The following is a 17,425-nucleotide window of genomic DNA, read 5'->3' as shown; positions in this document are numbered from 1 at the left end:
TGCACTTTGTTAGAATATTTAACAAATTGGACCAAGCTATATTTCTAACAAAGACAAATCAGTATTTCTTCCAGATTTTCCAGAAGAAAAATTTTAAAAGAAATTCAAAATACTTTGAAATAAGATTTAAATTTGATTCTACAGATTTTCTAGATTTGCCAGAATAATTGTTTTGAATTTTAATCATAGTAAGTTTGAAGAAATATTTCACAAATATTCTTCGTCCAAAAAAAAAGAAGCTAAAACATTTATTATTCTTTACAATAAAAATTTTTTTTTTTACTTGAACATTGATTTAAATTGTCAGGAAAGAAGAGGAAGACATTTAAAAGGTAAAAAGGTATATTTGTTTCAAAATCCTAAAATCATTTTTAAGGTTGTATTTTTTCTCTAAAATTGTATTTCTAAAAGTAATAAGAAGCAAAGTAAAAAAATAAATGAATTTATTTAAACAAGTGAAGACCCATCCATCCATCCATTTTCTACCGCTTATTCCAAGTGAAGACCAAGTCTTTAATATATTTTCTTGGATTTTCAAATTCTATTTGAGTTTTGTCTCTTTTAGAATTAAAAATGTCAAGCAAAACTAGACCAGCTTGCTAGTAAATAAATAAAATTTAAAAAATAGAGGCAGCTCACTGGTAAGTGCTGCTCTTTGAGCTATTTTTAGAACAGGCCAGCGAGCGACTGATCTGGTCCTTACGGGCTATCTGGTGACCGCGGGCACCGCGTTGGTGACCCCTGCCCTAGTATATACAATAATATAAACCAAGTCATTGTATTTCATTTAGAATTATTTCATATCTTCATTTAAATAAAAATATATTTGTATCTTTTTTAGATACAGTCAATAAATAATGTGAACATGTATCATAACATGGAAATCTAAGAGAACGTGTTGTGGATGATTGTGGACTGGGAATTTTTTTAATTTTATTTTTTTACACATTTTTATAAAAATAAAAAGTTTTTCCGACGTATTACATTTTAGACGATTTCTCTTCTTCGTTATTATTTCTCGGGCTGTAGAAAAGACACGCTCACAGGGCACAGAGGAGGCGTCAGTGCGACACAGTTGGCGTATCGGTCACGTGACCAAAACAGCTCATGATCGGTCACGTGACTTTCTAAAAGCGGTACGCGCACCGACACAGGGTTTTGCTCTATGAGCTCGACGCATGCGCCGATGCATCGGTGTTGCCGGACCCATCACTAGTATGCATGTATGCAAGGTTATCTTACACTGAGCGAGTTTTCTCCTTTTCGTTATCAGTTAGTTGTGGCTTGAAGTAGGAGCCGGTCACTTTTGGGCCGAGTCCCCATTCACCATTGAAGGAGCCCTCCAGGTAGTCGCCATTAGGCATCGTCAGAACTCCCTGGGTTCACAGATTTCATTTTTATAAGCTTTCGATACCTTCAATATAATAATAATTTCCTTTTGTTTATTAGTCACCTTGCCGTTGAGGGTCCAGTCATCAGAGAAGTCTCCCTCATATGTTGTGTCATCCTCTGACAGCAGGATGCCAGTACCCTGAAAGATAAAACCTTTAAGTCCCTTTGTCCATTCCTCACTTGTCAGTGTTTGAAGTTGTCTTATTCTCCTCGTCCTTTTCTCTAAACTGCTGCTCACCATCATCTTATTGTCTTTGAAGGATCCTTCGTAGTAAAGCCCAAACTGTGTGACCACAATCCCGGTGCCTTGTCGCTGGTTGTCCTGCCACATGCCAATGTACTTCTCCCCTCTGACGAAGACAACATATACAAAGCTCTTTCAGAACACAGGAAACTCAAAAGACGCTCAAATAGAGACTTCAGCATACTTGGTGATGTTGTCAAACACGCCATAGCCAGTCTTCTTGTCGTGCACCCACTGGCCTATGAAGACACTGGGGGAGGAGGTGTTGAGCTTGCCGCTGCGAAGCATTCCATGGCCGTGGCGCAAACCGTCCTGGAAGGAACCGTCGTAGATCTCGCCATTGGCGTATCTGTGGAGGAAACAACAGTGAACGTATTTACTCTATATAAGGGCTAGTCAACTCAATTGTCCTGGAGCCACCTTTTCATCAAACTTAGGACAGAGACTGAACTTTGCCCTTTTATTTCTAGCTACAAAGATTTGTCATACCTTCATAATTTTCCCTCACCAAATGGCTAACAGTTATGACTTTATTTATGACATAAATAAAGTACCGTATTTTCCGCACTATAAGGCGCACCGGATTAAGGCGCACCTTCAATGAGTGGCCTATTTTAAAACTTTGTTCATATATAAGACGCACCGCATTATAAGGCGCATCACATTATAAGGCGCACAGAATATACGCTACAGTAGAGGCTGGGGTTACGTTATGCATCCCGTAGTTGCGAGACCTCGGACTATGTTAAGGTAACGTGCGGAGTTCCTCAGGGTTCGGTTCTTGGCCCTGCACTCTTTAGTATTTACATGCTGCCGCTAGGCGACATCATACGCAAATACGGTGTTAGCTTTCATTGTTATGCTGATGACAGCCAACTCTACATGCCCCTAAAGCTGACCAACATGCCGGATTGTAGTCAGCTGGAGGCGTGTCTTAATGAAATTAAACAATGGATGTCCGCTAACTTCTTGCAACTCAACGCCAAGAAAACCAGAGCTCATAAATTATCATGTAGAAAGTTGGAACGCAAATGGCGCGCAAGCTTGAGGTTTTCCATCAAGCATGGAGTGATAGTTTAATATCGTATAAACGCATGCTTACCTTAGCTAAAGCTAAATATTACTCAAATCTCATCCGCCTCAACAAAAACGACCCTAAATTTTTGTTTAGTACAGTAGCATCGCTAACCCAACAAGGGACTCCTCCCAATAGGTCCACCCACTCGGCAGATGACTTTATGAATTTCTTTAATAAGAAAATTTAACTCATTAGAAAGGAGATTAAAGACAACGCATCCCAGCTACAACTGGGTTCTATTAACACAGATACAACTGTATCTACGACGGATACTGCAATACAAAATAGTCTCTCTCTTTTTGATGAAATAACATTAGAGGAACTATTACAGCGTGTAAGTGGGATAAAACAAACAACATGTTTACTTGACCCACTTCCTGGGAAACTTATCAAGGAGCTTTTTGTATTATTAGGTCCATCAGTGCTAAATATTATAAACTTATCACTTTCCTCTGGCACTGTTCCCCTAGCATTCAAGAAAGCGGTTATTCATCCTCTGGTCAAAAGACCTAACCTTGATCCTGACCTCATGGTAAACTACAGACCGGTGTCCCACCTTCCCTTTATTTCGAAAATCCTCGAAAAAATTGTCGCACAGCAGCTAAATGAACACTTAGTGTCTAACAATCTCTGTGAACCTTTTCAATCCGGTTTCAGGGCAAATCACTCTACGGAGACAGCCCTCGCAAAAATGACTAATGATCTACTGCTAACGATGGATTCTGATGCGTCATCTATGTTGCTGCTTCTTGATCTTAGCGCTGCTTTCGATACCGTCCATCATAATATTTTATTAGAGCGTATCAAAACACGTATTGGTATGTCAGACTTAGCTTTGTCGTGGTTTAACTCTTATCTTAGTGACAGGATGCAATGCGTCTCCCATAATAATGTGACCTCGGACTATGTTAAGGTAACGTGCGGAGTTCCTCAGGGTTCGGTTCTTGGCCCTGCACTCTTTTGTATTTACATGCTGCCGCTAGGCGACATCATACGCAAATACGGTGTTAGCTTTCATTGTTATGCTGATGACAGCCAACTCTACATGCCCCTAAAGCTGACCAACACGCCGGATTGTAGTCAGCTGGAGGCGTGTCTTAATGAAATTAAACAATGGATGTCCGCTAACTTCTTGCAACTCAACGCCAAGAAAACGGAAATGCTGATCATCGGTCCTGCTAAACACCGACATTTATTTAATAATACCACCTTAACATTTGACAACCAAACAATTACACAAGGCGAATCAGTAAAGAATCTGGGTATTATTTTCGACCCAACTCTCTCCTTTGAGTCACACATTAAGAGTGTTACTAAAACGGCCTTCTTTCATCTCCGTAATATCGCTAAAATTCGTTCTATTTTATCCACTAGCGACGCTGAGATCATTATTCATGCGTTCGTTACGTCTCGTCTCGACTACTGTAACGTATTATTTTCGGGTCTCCCTATGTCTAGCATTAAAAGATTACAGTTGGTACAAAATGCGGCTGCTAGACTTTTGACAAGAACAAGAAAGTTTGATCATATTACGCCTATACTGGCTCACCTGCACTGGCTTCCTGTGCACTTAAGATGTGACTTTAAGGTTTTACTACTTACGTATAAAATACTACACGGTCTAGCTCCAGCCTATCTTGCCGATTGTATTGTACCATATGTCCCGGCAAGAAATCTGCGTTCAAAGAACTCCGGCTTATTAGTGATTCCCAGAGCCCAAAAAAAGTCTGCGGGCTATAGAGTGTTTTCTATTGGGGCTCCAGTACTATGGAATGCCCTCCCGGTAACAATTAGAGATGCTACCTCAGTAGAAGCATTTAAGTCCCATCTTAAAACTCATTTGTATACTCTAGCCTTTAAATAGCCCCCCTGTTAGACCAGTTGATCTGCCGTTTCTTTTCTTTTCTCCTCTGCTCCCCTTTTCCTTGTGGAGGAGGGGGGGCACAGGTCCGGTGGCCATGGATGAAGTGCTGGCTGTCCAGAGTCGGGACCCGGGGTGGACCGCTCGCTTGTGCATCGGCTGGGAACATCTCTGCGCTGCTGACCCGTCTCCGCTCGGGATGGTGTCCTGCTGGCCCCACTATGGACTGGACTCTTACTATTATGTTGGATCCACTATGGACTGGACTCTCACAATATTATGTCAGACCCACTCGACATCCATTGCTTTCGGTCTCCCCTAGAGGGGCGGGGGGTTACCCACATATGCGGTCCTCTCCAAGGTTTCTCATAGTCATTCACATCGACGTCCCACTGGGGTGAGTTTTTCCTTGCCCTTATGTGGGCTTTGTACCGAGGATGTGGTTGTGGCTTGTGCAGCCCTTTGAGACACTTGTGATTTAGGGCTATATAAATAAACATTGATTGATTGATTGATTGATTAAGGTGCACTTTCAATGAATGGCCTATTTTAAAACTTTGTTCATATATAAGGCGCACCGCATTATAAGGCGCACCACATTATAAGGCGCACAGAATATACGCTACAGTAGAGGCTGGGGTTACGTTATGCATCCCGTAGTTGCGAGACCTTTTCTGGCTCAATAGTCCATATATAAGGCGCACCGGATTATAAGGCGCACTGTCAGCTTTTGAGAAAATTGGAGGTTTTTAGGTGCGCCTTATAGTGCGGAAAATACGGTAATACATTCTAACAGGAGCAGTACGTTTGCATTAGTTGAAGATCATCTATATCGGGGGTTCCATCCATTTTCAACTAAAATTCAAATAGGTCAAGACACAGAACATGTGACATGACCATACTTGCCAACCCTCCCGAATTTTCCGGGAGACTCCCGAAATTCAGCGCCTCTCCCGAAAACCTACCGGGACAAATATTCTCCCGAAAATCTCACGATTTTCAGCCGGAGCTGGAAGCCACGCCCCCTCCAGCTCCATGCGGACCTGAGTGAGGACAGCCTTTTTTCATGACGGGAGGACAACAGGGTGACAAGAACTAAATCATCCAGACTAGAGATAAATTGTATTATTATGTTTATCTTACCTATAAATAAATATATTAATTTAAAAAAAAACAACTAAATACATTTTTACTATATTTTGCTAAAAACATCAAAAGCAATTGTATTTTTATTTGTATTTTTTCGTGACTCCTTATTACATCCAGCCATAGAATTATACATTAAAATAAACATATTTGAAATAATTTATTTTAAATTATCATAATAATTCATTTAAAATGACCATATTTAATAATTAAAATAATTGCTTGTTTATCAACAACTTTAGCATTTTATTCATTACATTTTTAAACTCTCAGAAGCCAAGTTATGATATATTCTTTAATATTTATTTATGCAAGTTTGAAGTATCAATTATCTAAACACAGTTTTGCTTGCATATTTTCAGGATGTAGATATCTATCTATCTATATATATATATATGTATATATATGTATATGTATGTATGAAATACTTGACTTGGTGAATTCTAGCTGTCAATATACTCCTCCCCTCTTAACCACACCCCCAACCACGCCCCGCCCCACCCCCGACCACGCCCCCACGCCCCGAAATCGGAGGTCTCAAGGTTGGCAAGTATGGACATGACGATCCGATTTATTATAGGTCCAGGTTTGCCTGGGATGGCGTCAGAGTGCGGACTCAGACCGCAAACCGCCAGTTAGTGAGCCCTGCTCTATATGATAGGGACACCCTGCTGTTTTAAGGATGTCTGACAAAAACACTAATCAAAGACGCTCTATGACAGGAACAGTGCTGTTTTTAAGAACCTACTGATAAATGCTAGACAAAGATTCTTTATAATATGTAGAAATATGCTGTTTTAAGAATTGCTGATCACATGATTTTAGGAGTACACATCTTTTTCAGAAATTGAAAATAAATTCTCTTCACTTGGTGCTGATTTGTGAGTCTCCTCTGTGTGTGCAGAGTATTAATACTCAGTTTTGAATGACGCTGTGACGGATAGAATAATAATCAATAAAAAGGAGGGGTAGCTTTTTGTGACCAGTTAATATACTCTAAAATATAAGCAATATGTCAAATGCTTACCTGTATGTCCCCAAGCCGTGCATTTTGCCATCTTTCCAGTGACCTTGATAGTGATCGTTCTTGTTCACGGTCTTATTCGGAGCCACAAATTCGCCAAAACTAAATAAACACATTAAGTTGAGGACAGAAGATCACATGTCCTTACTAATGCTCATGTTTATGCTGACACCAACCCATCCTCCAGTCCATTCTTGAATGACCCGGTGTAACTCCTCCCATCCGGCCACTTTAACACACCCCTGAAAGGAGCACAAAAAGCAATCGCATAAGTGAAAAAGCTCCGCCAGCATAAGTCAATAAGTCCCTGCCAACATGTCATAGGTCAATATGTCCCACCTGCCATGGGGCTTGCCGGCCAGCCAGCGACCCTCATAGGTTGCGTCTTTCAGTCGGCCGTCCTTATAAAACGTGTAGGTAGCGCTCCTAGAAATGGGAGGCTCAAACTTTTGTCCCTCACCAAAGTTCAGGGCCTGATCCACCGCCTGGTTGATGCAGCGGATCCACTTCGCCTGTGAAAGCCCACATTAATAAGGACTTCTGGCAACTCTTTGTTTAGTGATATTCGCCACATCAGTGGTCATTTATTGAATCTACCTTCTCCATAGGGGAACTGGCCAGCAGGGTGAACATCTCTTCTGGTGTGATTATTTTAAGGCCATAACTACACAAACACACAGCAATGAACCAAAGCATCTTGCAATCAAAGCACATTTGATATTAAAACATGTCAAAAGAAGTCTCTCACAGGCCGGCGTTGTCCTCCGAAATGGGCTCCACCCACAAAGTGGCCAAGGAGAACACATGATGCGTTGAGAACTGGAGAGTTGGATAGGAACGTCAGACTAATATCAAGCATCAGGAGTCTTGCCATGCAGACATCCTCGTTGCTACAAGGTTACGTGATGAATGTTCTGCTGTTGTAAAGGCTTTTGTGTCGAATCAATGACGCCAAAAATGCAGATGATTGGGGGAGACAGCACCAACGGGCAGTGAGCGAAAGGGAAAATGAATGTGTATTTGTATTTCAGTCACATACATAACCCGTGTTCTGAGTCTGTCTGCAGGAATTTCAATTCTGGAGGCGTTCCCTGATCGCAAATGAAACCACGCCCGACCCTCTTTATCTTTTGAAAATTCACTGTTTAAATATCAGTGTTGGGACTAACGCGTTACAAAGTAACGCCTTACTGTAACGCCATTAGTTTCGGCGGTAACTAGTAATCTAACGCGTTATTTTTTATATTCAGTAACTCAGTTACCGTTACTACATGATGCGTTGCTGCGTTATTTTACGTTATTTTTTATGTAGTATTGGCTAGAAACAGAAAATCTGAGTGTGTTTTATTGGCGCGCTGCAGTGTCGTCCTTCTGAATGTTCTTGTCTCACAAGCCGGAGGCGCGCTCTGTGTGTGTCTGGGTGTGGGTGTGGGTGTGGGGAGGGGAGGGGAAGAGGCGGCGTGTCTGTGTTTACTAACAACGGAGCCGCAGTCGACTCGAGTGTCTTAACATGGAGATATTCTCACTTCTTTTTTTTGCCTAGCACAAAGAAAATAACATTTTAGTTAAACAACAATTCAAATCTGCCTGGTTAGGCTTTGTGTATGTCACGTGTGCCTTCCTTAGGTGAAGCCAGGTTTACAGCTATGTTGTTATTATGCTGTTTGTTACTTATGTATGTTATGTTGTAGCTATTTAAAATAGTTTTGTCAATTTGTTCTGGCTTGAAATAAATTGGCCCTTTGAAACATATCTTTGTCTTTGTGTGTTGAATGTAGAGCACATTGCTTAACCTTCACTTTGCCCGGAAGTGGGTCTTTACAGCTGAGGGTGAATGACGGGGCCGGCAGTTTGTTGCATCTTTGTGACTTTATTGGACGCAGCCATGAACCAAGCTAGAGCACCTGCAGGCACTCACTGTTGCCGCTCCCTCACCTCTCTCGCCCACTCACTCACTGACGTCACTCACCTCACATGCTGTCATATCTTAAAAGGACACACACACACACACACACACACACACACACACATACGCTACTCTCATAACAACTAACAAGACATCATGGCGAAGCCAGAAGTCGAGTTTCTTAACATGGAGACATTCTCAATACTTTTCTTTTGTCGAGCACAAAGAAAATAACATTTTAGTTAAATGTAAGTTGTGTCTTGGATCAAAGATCCTATAACTTAAAGTTAAAGTGCCATTATGTTGCAGCTATTTAAAATAGTTTTGTCAATTTGTTCTGGCCTGAAATAATTTGGCCCTTTGAAGAATATCTTTGTCTTTGTGTGTTGTATGTAGAGCACATTGCTTAGCAGAGTTCAGTGATGCAAATGCATGTCAAGTTGATCAACACATTGTATTATTCTCCAGTGCAATAACAATACTGAAATGAAGGTTAAAAGGGCATTAATGGGAGCTTTAAAAAAAAAAAGAAACAAAAAAAAAAGGACTAAATAGTTACTTTTCAAAGTAACGCATTACTTTTTGGTGTAAGTAACTGAGTTAGTAACTGAGTTACTTTTGAAATAAAGTAACTAGTAACTGTAACTAGTTACTGGTTTTTCAGTAACTAACCCAACACTGTTTAAATATACATCATGAAGTCGTCACCACTATTTTATTTCCAGACACGGTCGAAAATAAACTTCATAAACGTTATATAGATTTACTCGGTCACAACATTAGGTACATCTGCAAACTGAGCAGAATTTATGTCACTGCATGTCACACGTCGGGGTTCTTATGCAGAGGGAAAAGAGCTTGCCCCCTTCGACTGTGAGCTTTACCTAATGTCTAAATAAGGCCTTCCATCTCGCGGTGACGTCACGATGAAGCCAGTAGCAAAACCTTGTGAAAAGAGGCACCCAAAACTACGTCATACCTGCCAACTTTTGAAATCAGAAAAACCTAGTAGCCAGGGTCCAGGGGTTGCAGGCCCCGGTAGGTCCAGGACAAAGTCCTGGTGGGGGGTTCAGGCTTCGCCCTCCGACGCAAAATGATTATTAGCATTCAGACAGGTTAAGATGTTGCTAAAACCATCACTTTTCTATCAGTCACAGTGACTTTTCAAAACAAAAATATTACAGCAAAAATCATATGGGTTGATTGACATGTTTATTCTGTAAGCTAACTTCAATAGTTTGAAATTATTTTGACAGTTAATGCCAGTTATCCTGTCAACCTTTCACAAGACTTCAATTTGTTCATTGAAAGTATAAACAGTATAAACACTTTTTACAGTAAACAAATGGTAAAACAGTACTAAACAATTCCATTAAAAAAAGAAATTGGTGTCATTATTAACTTTCTGTCCAAGCTTGTATAATCTACTGCCTTGTTCAATTGTAAAAAATATTCTGTGCCTAAAATTCACATTTCTATCACAATTATCATACTGTAAACATGGTAAGCTAACTTCATTAAAATTAATAGTCCTGTCAATAGCATGGAATTACAATTCAAATGTAGGTTTTTTGTAAGCCTTTCAAAAGAATTCAAAATATGAAAAATTCATGAAAATTAATTGAAGCCATCAGACACTTGAAAAGTGGCACATCACATCTCTAATGTAATCATTTGAACTTTTCAACAGAAATAGCACTGCAAAAATATTAAGGACATACTTCTGTATTTTGGTAGTTATGCTGTCAACATTTAACAAGATTTCTTCAACTTGGACTTGAAAGCATAAATAGTATAAACACTTTTAACAGTATAACAGTACTAAACAATTCCAATAGATAACATTGGTGTCATTACCTTTTTGTGGCTAAAATCCAAATGTATCCAAAGAATCTGTTTGGGCGACGAAAAACGTTGAAAGTTTTCCACTTGTATCGCTAGCAACGGCATTAGACTTGTGTTTTTTTGTCCCAACGTGGTCTTTTACATCGCTAATTCCTCCGTGTCCGATCGAAAAATCTTGTCTGCACAAGGTGCAATTTGCGTAGTTTTCACCCTTTTTGGAACGGATAATTATTCCCGGATAGGCTTTTGAATATTCTTCACGGAATGACTGCAGTTTTCTTTTCGGTTTAAGACTCGTTTGCGATTTTTCTCCGGCTGATTCCATGATCGTTCGCTCGTTTGGAAACAATGGGCAACAGGTGCCTCGTGCTTGGCAGCGGTGCTATAAATAGCCTCGCGCATGGCATTCGGAATGGCTCGATAGGAAGTTACGGGACGCAGTGTCGATTGTCATTGTTGTTACGCGATTTCGTGAATAAAACTTAAAAAAAAAAAATTTTTTTTAATTAATGAATAACCGTATTTTTTATCACTGCAACCGTAACCCGGAATAGGTTGATGAAAACCGTACTAATTACGGGAAAACCGGAGTAGTTGGCAGGTATGCTACGTGCAAGCTCACGCCAAAACGCATGAACCTTATAATTAGACATTTTGGCTTTATTTAACACGAGTATCCAACATTGTAACAACATTTATAAGCCAGAAAAGACTAAATTCATCACAGGTCCCCTTTAAGTTTTTTATATGAGCCAGTGCTACGAGCGGCGCGATAATCCATCAACAGTGAACAAATAAAACGCGTGACATTGGCTTCACCAGCTGTAGACTGTCTCTATGTTTTGTGTCAAATGACTCTTAATATCAGCTGTGGCTAGTTGATGTCATCATGTTATGAATTTGAGGATTGTCAAATGTTTCCTGGGAAGAAGCATGCCATACAGAATTAATAGGTTGCGGTCAAAATAGGAAGTAGGGTTGAGAACGATTCCTTAGAAGGACGCTCAGAGAATGAGCGATCAGTTGTTTGTCCTTTTTAGAAATCCAGATAAAATCTCAGACAGTCTGTATTTGTTTTCCTTCCACATACAAACACACACACACACACACACACACACACACACACACACGTACACACACACACACAAACACAATTATAAAAAGGGGTGACAGGGAGCTTCATACTTACAAGGTTTTTATAAGGCGCCACACCCTGACAGCACGAAAGCAAGCACACACAAATGCACACAAGTACACAAGGTTATAATGTCTGTTCCTCTTTGTGAATGTCGTTTGCGTTGTGTGTGTGTCGCTGTGTTTTTGTGTAGATACTGTACGTATGTGTGGAGCTGACCTGTGCATGGACAAGCGCGTCGTTAAAAAGGATGAACCAGTTGACTGAGAACCTCCCTGAGTTCTGCAGCGTCAGAGCTTTGTTGCTGCTCTCACAAATGAGACGGCGGTGAGGCTTTCGCAGTGAGTCCTATCAACAACAGATAAACATCATCAAAATGTGTGCGTCTGGAAGGGAAGCACGGTAGAGGATTAGCTTGCACTGTCTCCTCTGGTTGGGATCTTGGTTTGTTCCCCTCATAGTCCCAGGTCAGGTATATTTGGCCAAATAGGGTGATGAAACCATTCAAACTAGGATTGATCATGTATGATTTACTCCCGACTCGCCTCATGTTCATGCCAGGAGGCCTTTGACTCCTTTATATTTATATATGTTGGAACTCAAGGTGTGGCTGCTCATGTTGACATATCTTTGCTACAACTAGCAAAGTATAAGATGGACACACAAACTGTCTTATCTCCTTGTTTTCTGAACCCACACCGCCAGGTTGTGATTTGTTGGTTAGTGTGTACCCTAAAAATGTAGAACGCATTAACTATGTTTTTTATAATCTGTTGAGACTGACCAACCTGACTCGTGATGCTGTTGAGGGGCTTGCTGAACAACCTGGGTTTGCTATGTCACTGAAGGGGGTCTGGCAAAGTGGTGACTTTCGAGAAATGCTAGATTCCTTCCCTGAGAGTGACGACATTGACATAGATTCCATCCGTTTATCTCCCATGTAACTATGCTTTTAATTTTGTACTAGCTTGCTCAAAGAGGGGCGTATTTTAGAAGTGTTGTACTAGTGATAAAGATCTTTTTAGAAGATCTGAAGGGGGAATTGTCGGAGGCAGATATTTACATATATCCGAATTTAAGTTGTACTTCTTTCATTTCTTAGTCATATTTGAAAACAGCTGGTGTTTTCCATTTCTTCTCTTGATGCTCTGTCAGCAAGTATACTGTGTGTGTTAACCTTGAGTTCTTTGGAATGTGTTTTGACTAGCATTTGTTTTGTCTACAGAGATGGGACGAGAGAGAGGGTGGTGGGATCGGGAAGACAGACCATTTTGGGAGGCGCGATAGAATGTTCTAGGGTTAGACTGGTCTCAATCAATGTATATTGGCAAAGCTTTGAGAATATACAACAAAATACCTATTCTGTCTCTGGTGGTTTTTCAACTCAGCTTTAAGTGTCGTAAAGAGCTTGGGAGCGAATTGTGACTTGAATTCCCTGGGAGGAACAACTGGTCCAAAACGCAACACCATCCCACAGCGGGCAACAGCAAGGCTTGGTCAAACATTTGTAAGTAGATATTGTGCATAAAGCATTTACCGTATTTTCCGCACTATAAGGCGCACCTAAAAACCACAAATTTTCTCAAAAGCTGACAGTGCGCCTTATAACCCGGTGCGCTTTATATATGGATAAATATTAAGATTCATTTTCATAAAGTTTCGGTCTCGTAACTACGGTAAACAGCCGCCATCTTTTTTCCCGGTAGAACAGGAAGCGCTTCTTCTTCTACGCAAGCAACCGCCAAGGTAAGCACCCGCCCCCATAGAACAGGAAGCGCTTCTTCTTCTACTGTAAGCAACCACCCGCCCGCGTAGAAGAAGAAAAAGCGCGCGGATATTACCGTACGTTTCATTTCCTTTGTGTGTTTACATCTGTAAAGACCACAAAATGGCTCCTACTAAACGACAGGGATCCGGTTCATGAAAAGACGCAATCTCTCCATCCGCACACGGATTACTATTTCACAGCAACTGATATTCCTGTGAACCGCACTGTGGATACAACGGGAGCACGTACGGTGAATATTCGCACCACAGGGAATGAGAAGTCATCCTTCACTGTGGTTTTAGCTTGCCATGCTAATGGCCAGAAACTTCCACCCATGGTGATATTCAAAAGGAAGACCTTGCCAAAAGAGACCTTTCCAGCCGGCGTCATCATAAAAACTAACTCGAAGGGATGGATGAAGAAAAGATGAGCGAGTGGTTAAGGTAAGTTTAAGTTTACGCGAAGAAGCCGGGTGGCTTTTTTCACGCAGCTTCGTCCATGTTGATATACGATTCCATGCGCGCCCACATCACGCTGGTTTTAATATATTATTAAAGTTTGACTGACCTATTTGACTGTTTTTTTGACATTCCTTTAGCGCAGTTAGATGCGGCTTACAACACGGGGCGGCTTATAGGTGGACAAAGTTTTGAAATATGCCGTTCATTGAAGGCGCGGCTTATAACCCAGGGCGCCTTATGGTGCGGAAAATACGGTACTTTATTTTGTATTGTGGTTGCAAACCGATCCAGGGAGAGCTGAAGATCCTGGCAGGATGAAGCCATCAGGACCACATCATCTGCTAAAAGCAGAGACCTAATCCTGCAGCCACCGAACCGGATCCCCTGAATACCCTGACTGCGCCTTGAAATTCTGTCCATAAAAGCTATGAACAGAATCAGTGACAAAGGCCTGACCTGGCGGAGTCCAAACCTCACTGAAAACGGGTCCGACCAAGCTCTGACACTGATCATACAGGGAGCGGACCGCCACAATCAGAAAGTCCGATACCCCATACTCTCTGAGCACTCCCCACATTGTATAGAAAATAAATGAATGGGTAGATGTTTGAACAGAGAAAGAATGATATAGCAAGAAGAAAAATAAACTTGTTACCGTCATCTTTCCAGGAAAGCTCTTCCAGAAGAGAAAAGTGAACTCGGCTTCCTTTAATTTCTTCTTCAGCAGAAGGGCCAAAGCTTCAAACTTTGAGCAGCTGTCCTGCAGCCGCTGATAATCGTCAGAGCACTGAAACATATTAAATAGTTTTGACATTAAAACAATTTAATTTATGGGGGTGCCAGGTTGCTAACAGTTCACCTACCACTTCAAAGCAAGTGGCCAGTTTGAGAAGCAGTCGCCCGTACTCTAGAAGATGGTTCACAGGGAGGCTAAAGAGCGCCACCAAGACGTCCGGAATGGCGAGGTTTTCCTCAGTGCACTCAGCCAGCCTTTGGAGCAGCTCATGACTCTTTCCAAAAAAATCTCTGAAGATGAAAAATAAGACCTCATTATTAACATTCAGTGGACAATTGCACTCTTTCTTTCCAGTCTGTACTCCTGACTGCCATAAAGGAAGAATGACGCCGACACGGCCTGACCTCAATGTTTTCAAGGCAAACAAAGTCAACAGTCAAGTATTCTAACGTCAATAATTGTATTGGTAAAGGTTTATTTGTTTCAGACATGCTTAAAGGTGTGACGACCAGGGCGCATGGTGATGCGGGGTTTCGTTCTCCCAGGATGCAAAAGGACTTCGGACACAGCGTGAAGGTAAAATAAATTATTTATTTACGGAATAAATTACACTGGAACAAAAGGCAAAAACAAAAGGAGCTAGCGTGGGAGCTAGAAGGTAACCAGAGCCTTTAGCGTGGGAGCTAGAAGGTTTAGTGCAGGAAACAAAAGTCGTCATCTGTTGTACGAAAACAAACTAGGAAGCAAGACAGAATGACAGGGAAGGCAGGCTTAAATAATAATGTCAGTGATGACCAACAGGTGCGCGTCGGGAACACACGCGGCAGGTGAAAACAATAAGCAGCCATGGCAACAAACTCAGGTGTACAAAACAGGCACTCAGGGAGTCCAAAACTAACAAAAAAACACAAGTACCTTGAAAACGTAAACAAAAATATGATCCGGGCAGCGGATCATAACAAAAGGGGAACTGCACTTATATTGGAATCTTGCCTATCATTCACAATCCTTGTGTAAAACAAGCATACATATTTTATTATTATTTTATGCATTCTAAATACTAAATAAATGCGAGCAAAACACAAATCCGCTTACAATGGAGCCTATGCGAGTCGCTTTATTCTGCCAATAAAGTGCTTAAAAAAACATCCAAACACTTCCATCAACGTCTTATACAAACGCTGTAAGTATATATTTAATATCGCATAATAACTTGTAATATTTATGTATTTTGCTCCTGTCGGAGGCAGATATTTACATATATCCGAATTTAAGTTGTACTTCTTCCATTTCTTTGTCATATTTGAAAACAGCTCGTCTTTTCCATTTATTCTCTTGATGGTCTGTCAGCAAGTATACTATGTGTGATAACCTTGAGTTCTTTGGAATGTGTTTAGACTAGCATTTTGTTTTGGCTACAGAGATGGGACGAGAGAGAGGGTGGTGGGATCGGGAAGACAGACCATTTTGGGTGTGCGCGATAGAATGTTCTAGGGTTAGACTGGTCTCAATCAAAATGTATATTGGCAAAGCTTTGAGAATATACAACAAAATACCTATTCTGTCTCTGGTGGTTTTTCAACTCAGCTTTAAGTGTCGGAAAGAACTTGGGAGCGAATTGTGACTTGAATTCCCTGGGAGGAACAACTGGTCCAAAACGCAACACTCCTTTTAAACTGGGGTTGGGGTTAGGGGTTAGGGTTAGAGGGTTAGGGTTAGGGTTAGGGTTATGGTTGTCCTTTGACAACAACAATCAAACATCACATACTGTACAATGTATAGCATATACACTTCTTTGTGCTAAAACTTTTGTCTGACCTTTTGGAATAGATTACTAACAAAGACTGAGGTATCACTGTTACTGAACGGTGGCATTATTTTATCTCAATGGAACTACCAAAAATAAATGACGAGGTAAAATTAGGTTTACATCTGAAATGTATGGTTGCTCCTTAAAAAAACCAAAAAAAAAACCAGTCACACTCAGATACAACTTCTCATATTTAAGTTCCAACATATTTAGAGCCTGATTTACTAAGATCCAAATGCCTTGCGCAAAACAAAGTGTGCAGTCTTCAAAATAGCGTGTACTATTTAGTGGGCGTGTTGCGTGGGATTTACTAACACTGCGTGTGCAATTGCTATTGGTGCAGACCGCCTTGTTTAAATGAGGATTTTGCTTGTACTATACAGCAGTGGTCCCCAACCACCGGGCCATGGTCCGTGGATCGATTGGTTCTGGGCCGCACAAGAAATAAAAAATTATTTTTTTTTAAATTGTTTTTTATTCTTTACTAAATCAACATAAAAAACACAAGACACACTTACAATTTGTGCACCAACCCAAAAAACCTCATTCGCACAAAAGGGTTGTTTCTTTCTGTTATTAATATTTCTGGTTCCTACATTACATATCAATATAGATCAATACAGTCTGCAGGGATACAGTCCGTAAGCACACATGATTGTATTTTTTTAAGACAAAAAAAATACCCCGGGTCCGTGGGACAAATTTTCAAGCGTTGACCGGACCGCAGTTACAAAAAGGTTGGGGACCACTACTATACAGAACATCCCCCCCGGAGACACTCTCATTTACTGCATATTCATTTTTATCATGCTCCTACCTGCAGTATTTTGCTATGTTTCCAAACAAGCAGGAGACATGTACCACTTTTTACGGGCATTTGAGAAGCACTCCTAGAGTGCATCTACTATAAAAACACTTTTTCTTTTTTTACCACCGAAGATGCGCTCAGTGGAGAGCGGCTGCACTTACTCTCCGCTCATGAGTCAAGACGCAAAAAAACTCATACTTAAATAATTTTT

General features: G+C 40.8%; 1 protein-coding gene across 5 annotated transcripts in view; it reads right to left on the bottom strand.

Annotated features, from left to right (window-relative positions):
• Positions 1-17,425, bottom strand: part of als2b (alsin Rho guanine nucleotide exchange factor ALS2 b) — a 54,679-nt gene that overhangs the window by 12,150 nt on the left and 25,104 nt on the right. For 3 of the 5 annotated variants that reach the window (XM_061924078.1, XM_061924080.1, XM_061924079.1), the window contains exons 12-24: positions 14,724-14,886; positions 14,516-14,647; positions 11,851-11,979; positions 11,686-11,709; positions 7,494-7,564; positions 7,343-7,409; positions 7,085-7,257; positions 6,922-6,987; positions 6,749-6,847; positions 1,821-1,985; positions 1,631-1,742; positions 1,454-1,531; positions 1,243-1,376 (exon numbers count right to left, since the gene is read on the bottom strand). In XM_061924078.1, coding sequence (XP_061780062.1) covers positions 1,243-1,376; positions 1,454-1,531; positions 1,631-1,742; positions 1,821-1,985; positions 6,749-6,847; positions 6,922-6,987; positions 7,085-7,257; positions 7,343-7,409; positions 7,494-7,564; positions 11,686-11,709; positions 11,851-11,979; positions 14,516-14,647; positions 14,724-14,886 — 1,413 coding nt within the window. The remainder of the gene's footprint in view (positions 1-1,242; positions 1,377-1,453; positions 1,532-1,630; positions 1,743-1,820; positions 1,986-6,748; positions 6,848-6,921; positions 6,988-7,084; positions 7,258-7,342; positions 7,410-7,493; positions 7,565-11,685; positions 11,710-11,850; positions 11,980-14,515; positions 14,648-14,723; positions 14,887-17,425) is intronic. The other 2 variants (XM_061924081.1, XM_061924082.1) reach the window with 1 other exon arrangement.

The sequence above is a fragment of the Nerophis lumbriciformis genome, linkage group LG28 (genome assembly GCF_033978685.3).
Source record: "Nerophis lumbriciformis linkage group LG28, RoL_Nlum_v2.1, whole genome shotgun sequence".
Classification (NCBI taxonomy): domain Eukaryota; kingdom Metazoa; phylum Chordata; class Actinopteri; order Syngnathiformes; family Syngnathidae; genus Nerophis; species Nerophis lumbriciformis.
Note: the sequence above shows the minus strand (reverse complement) of the source record. Positions and strands in the feature narration are given on the sequence as shown.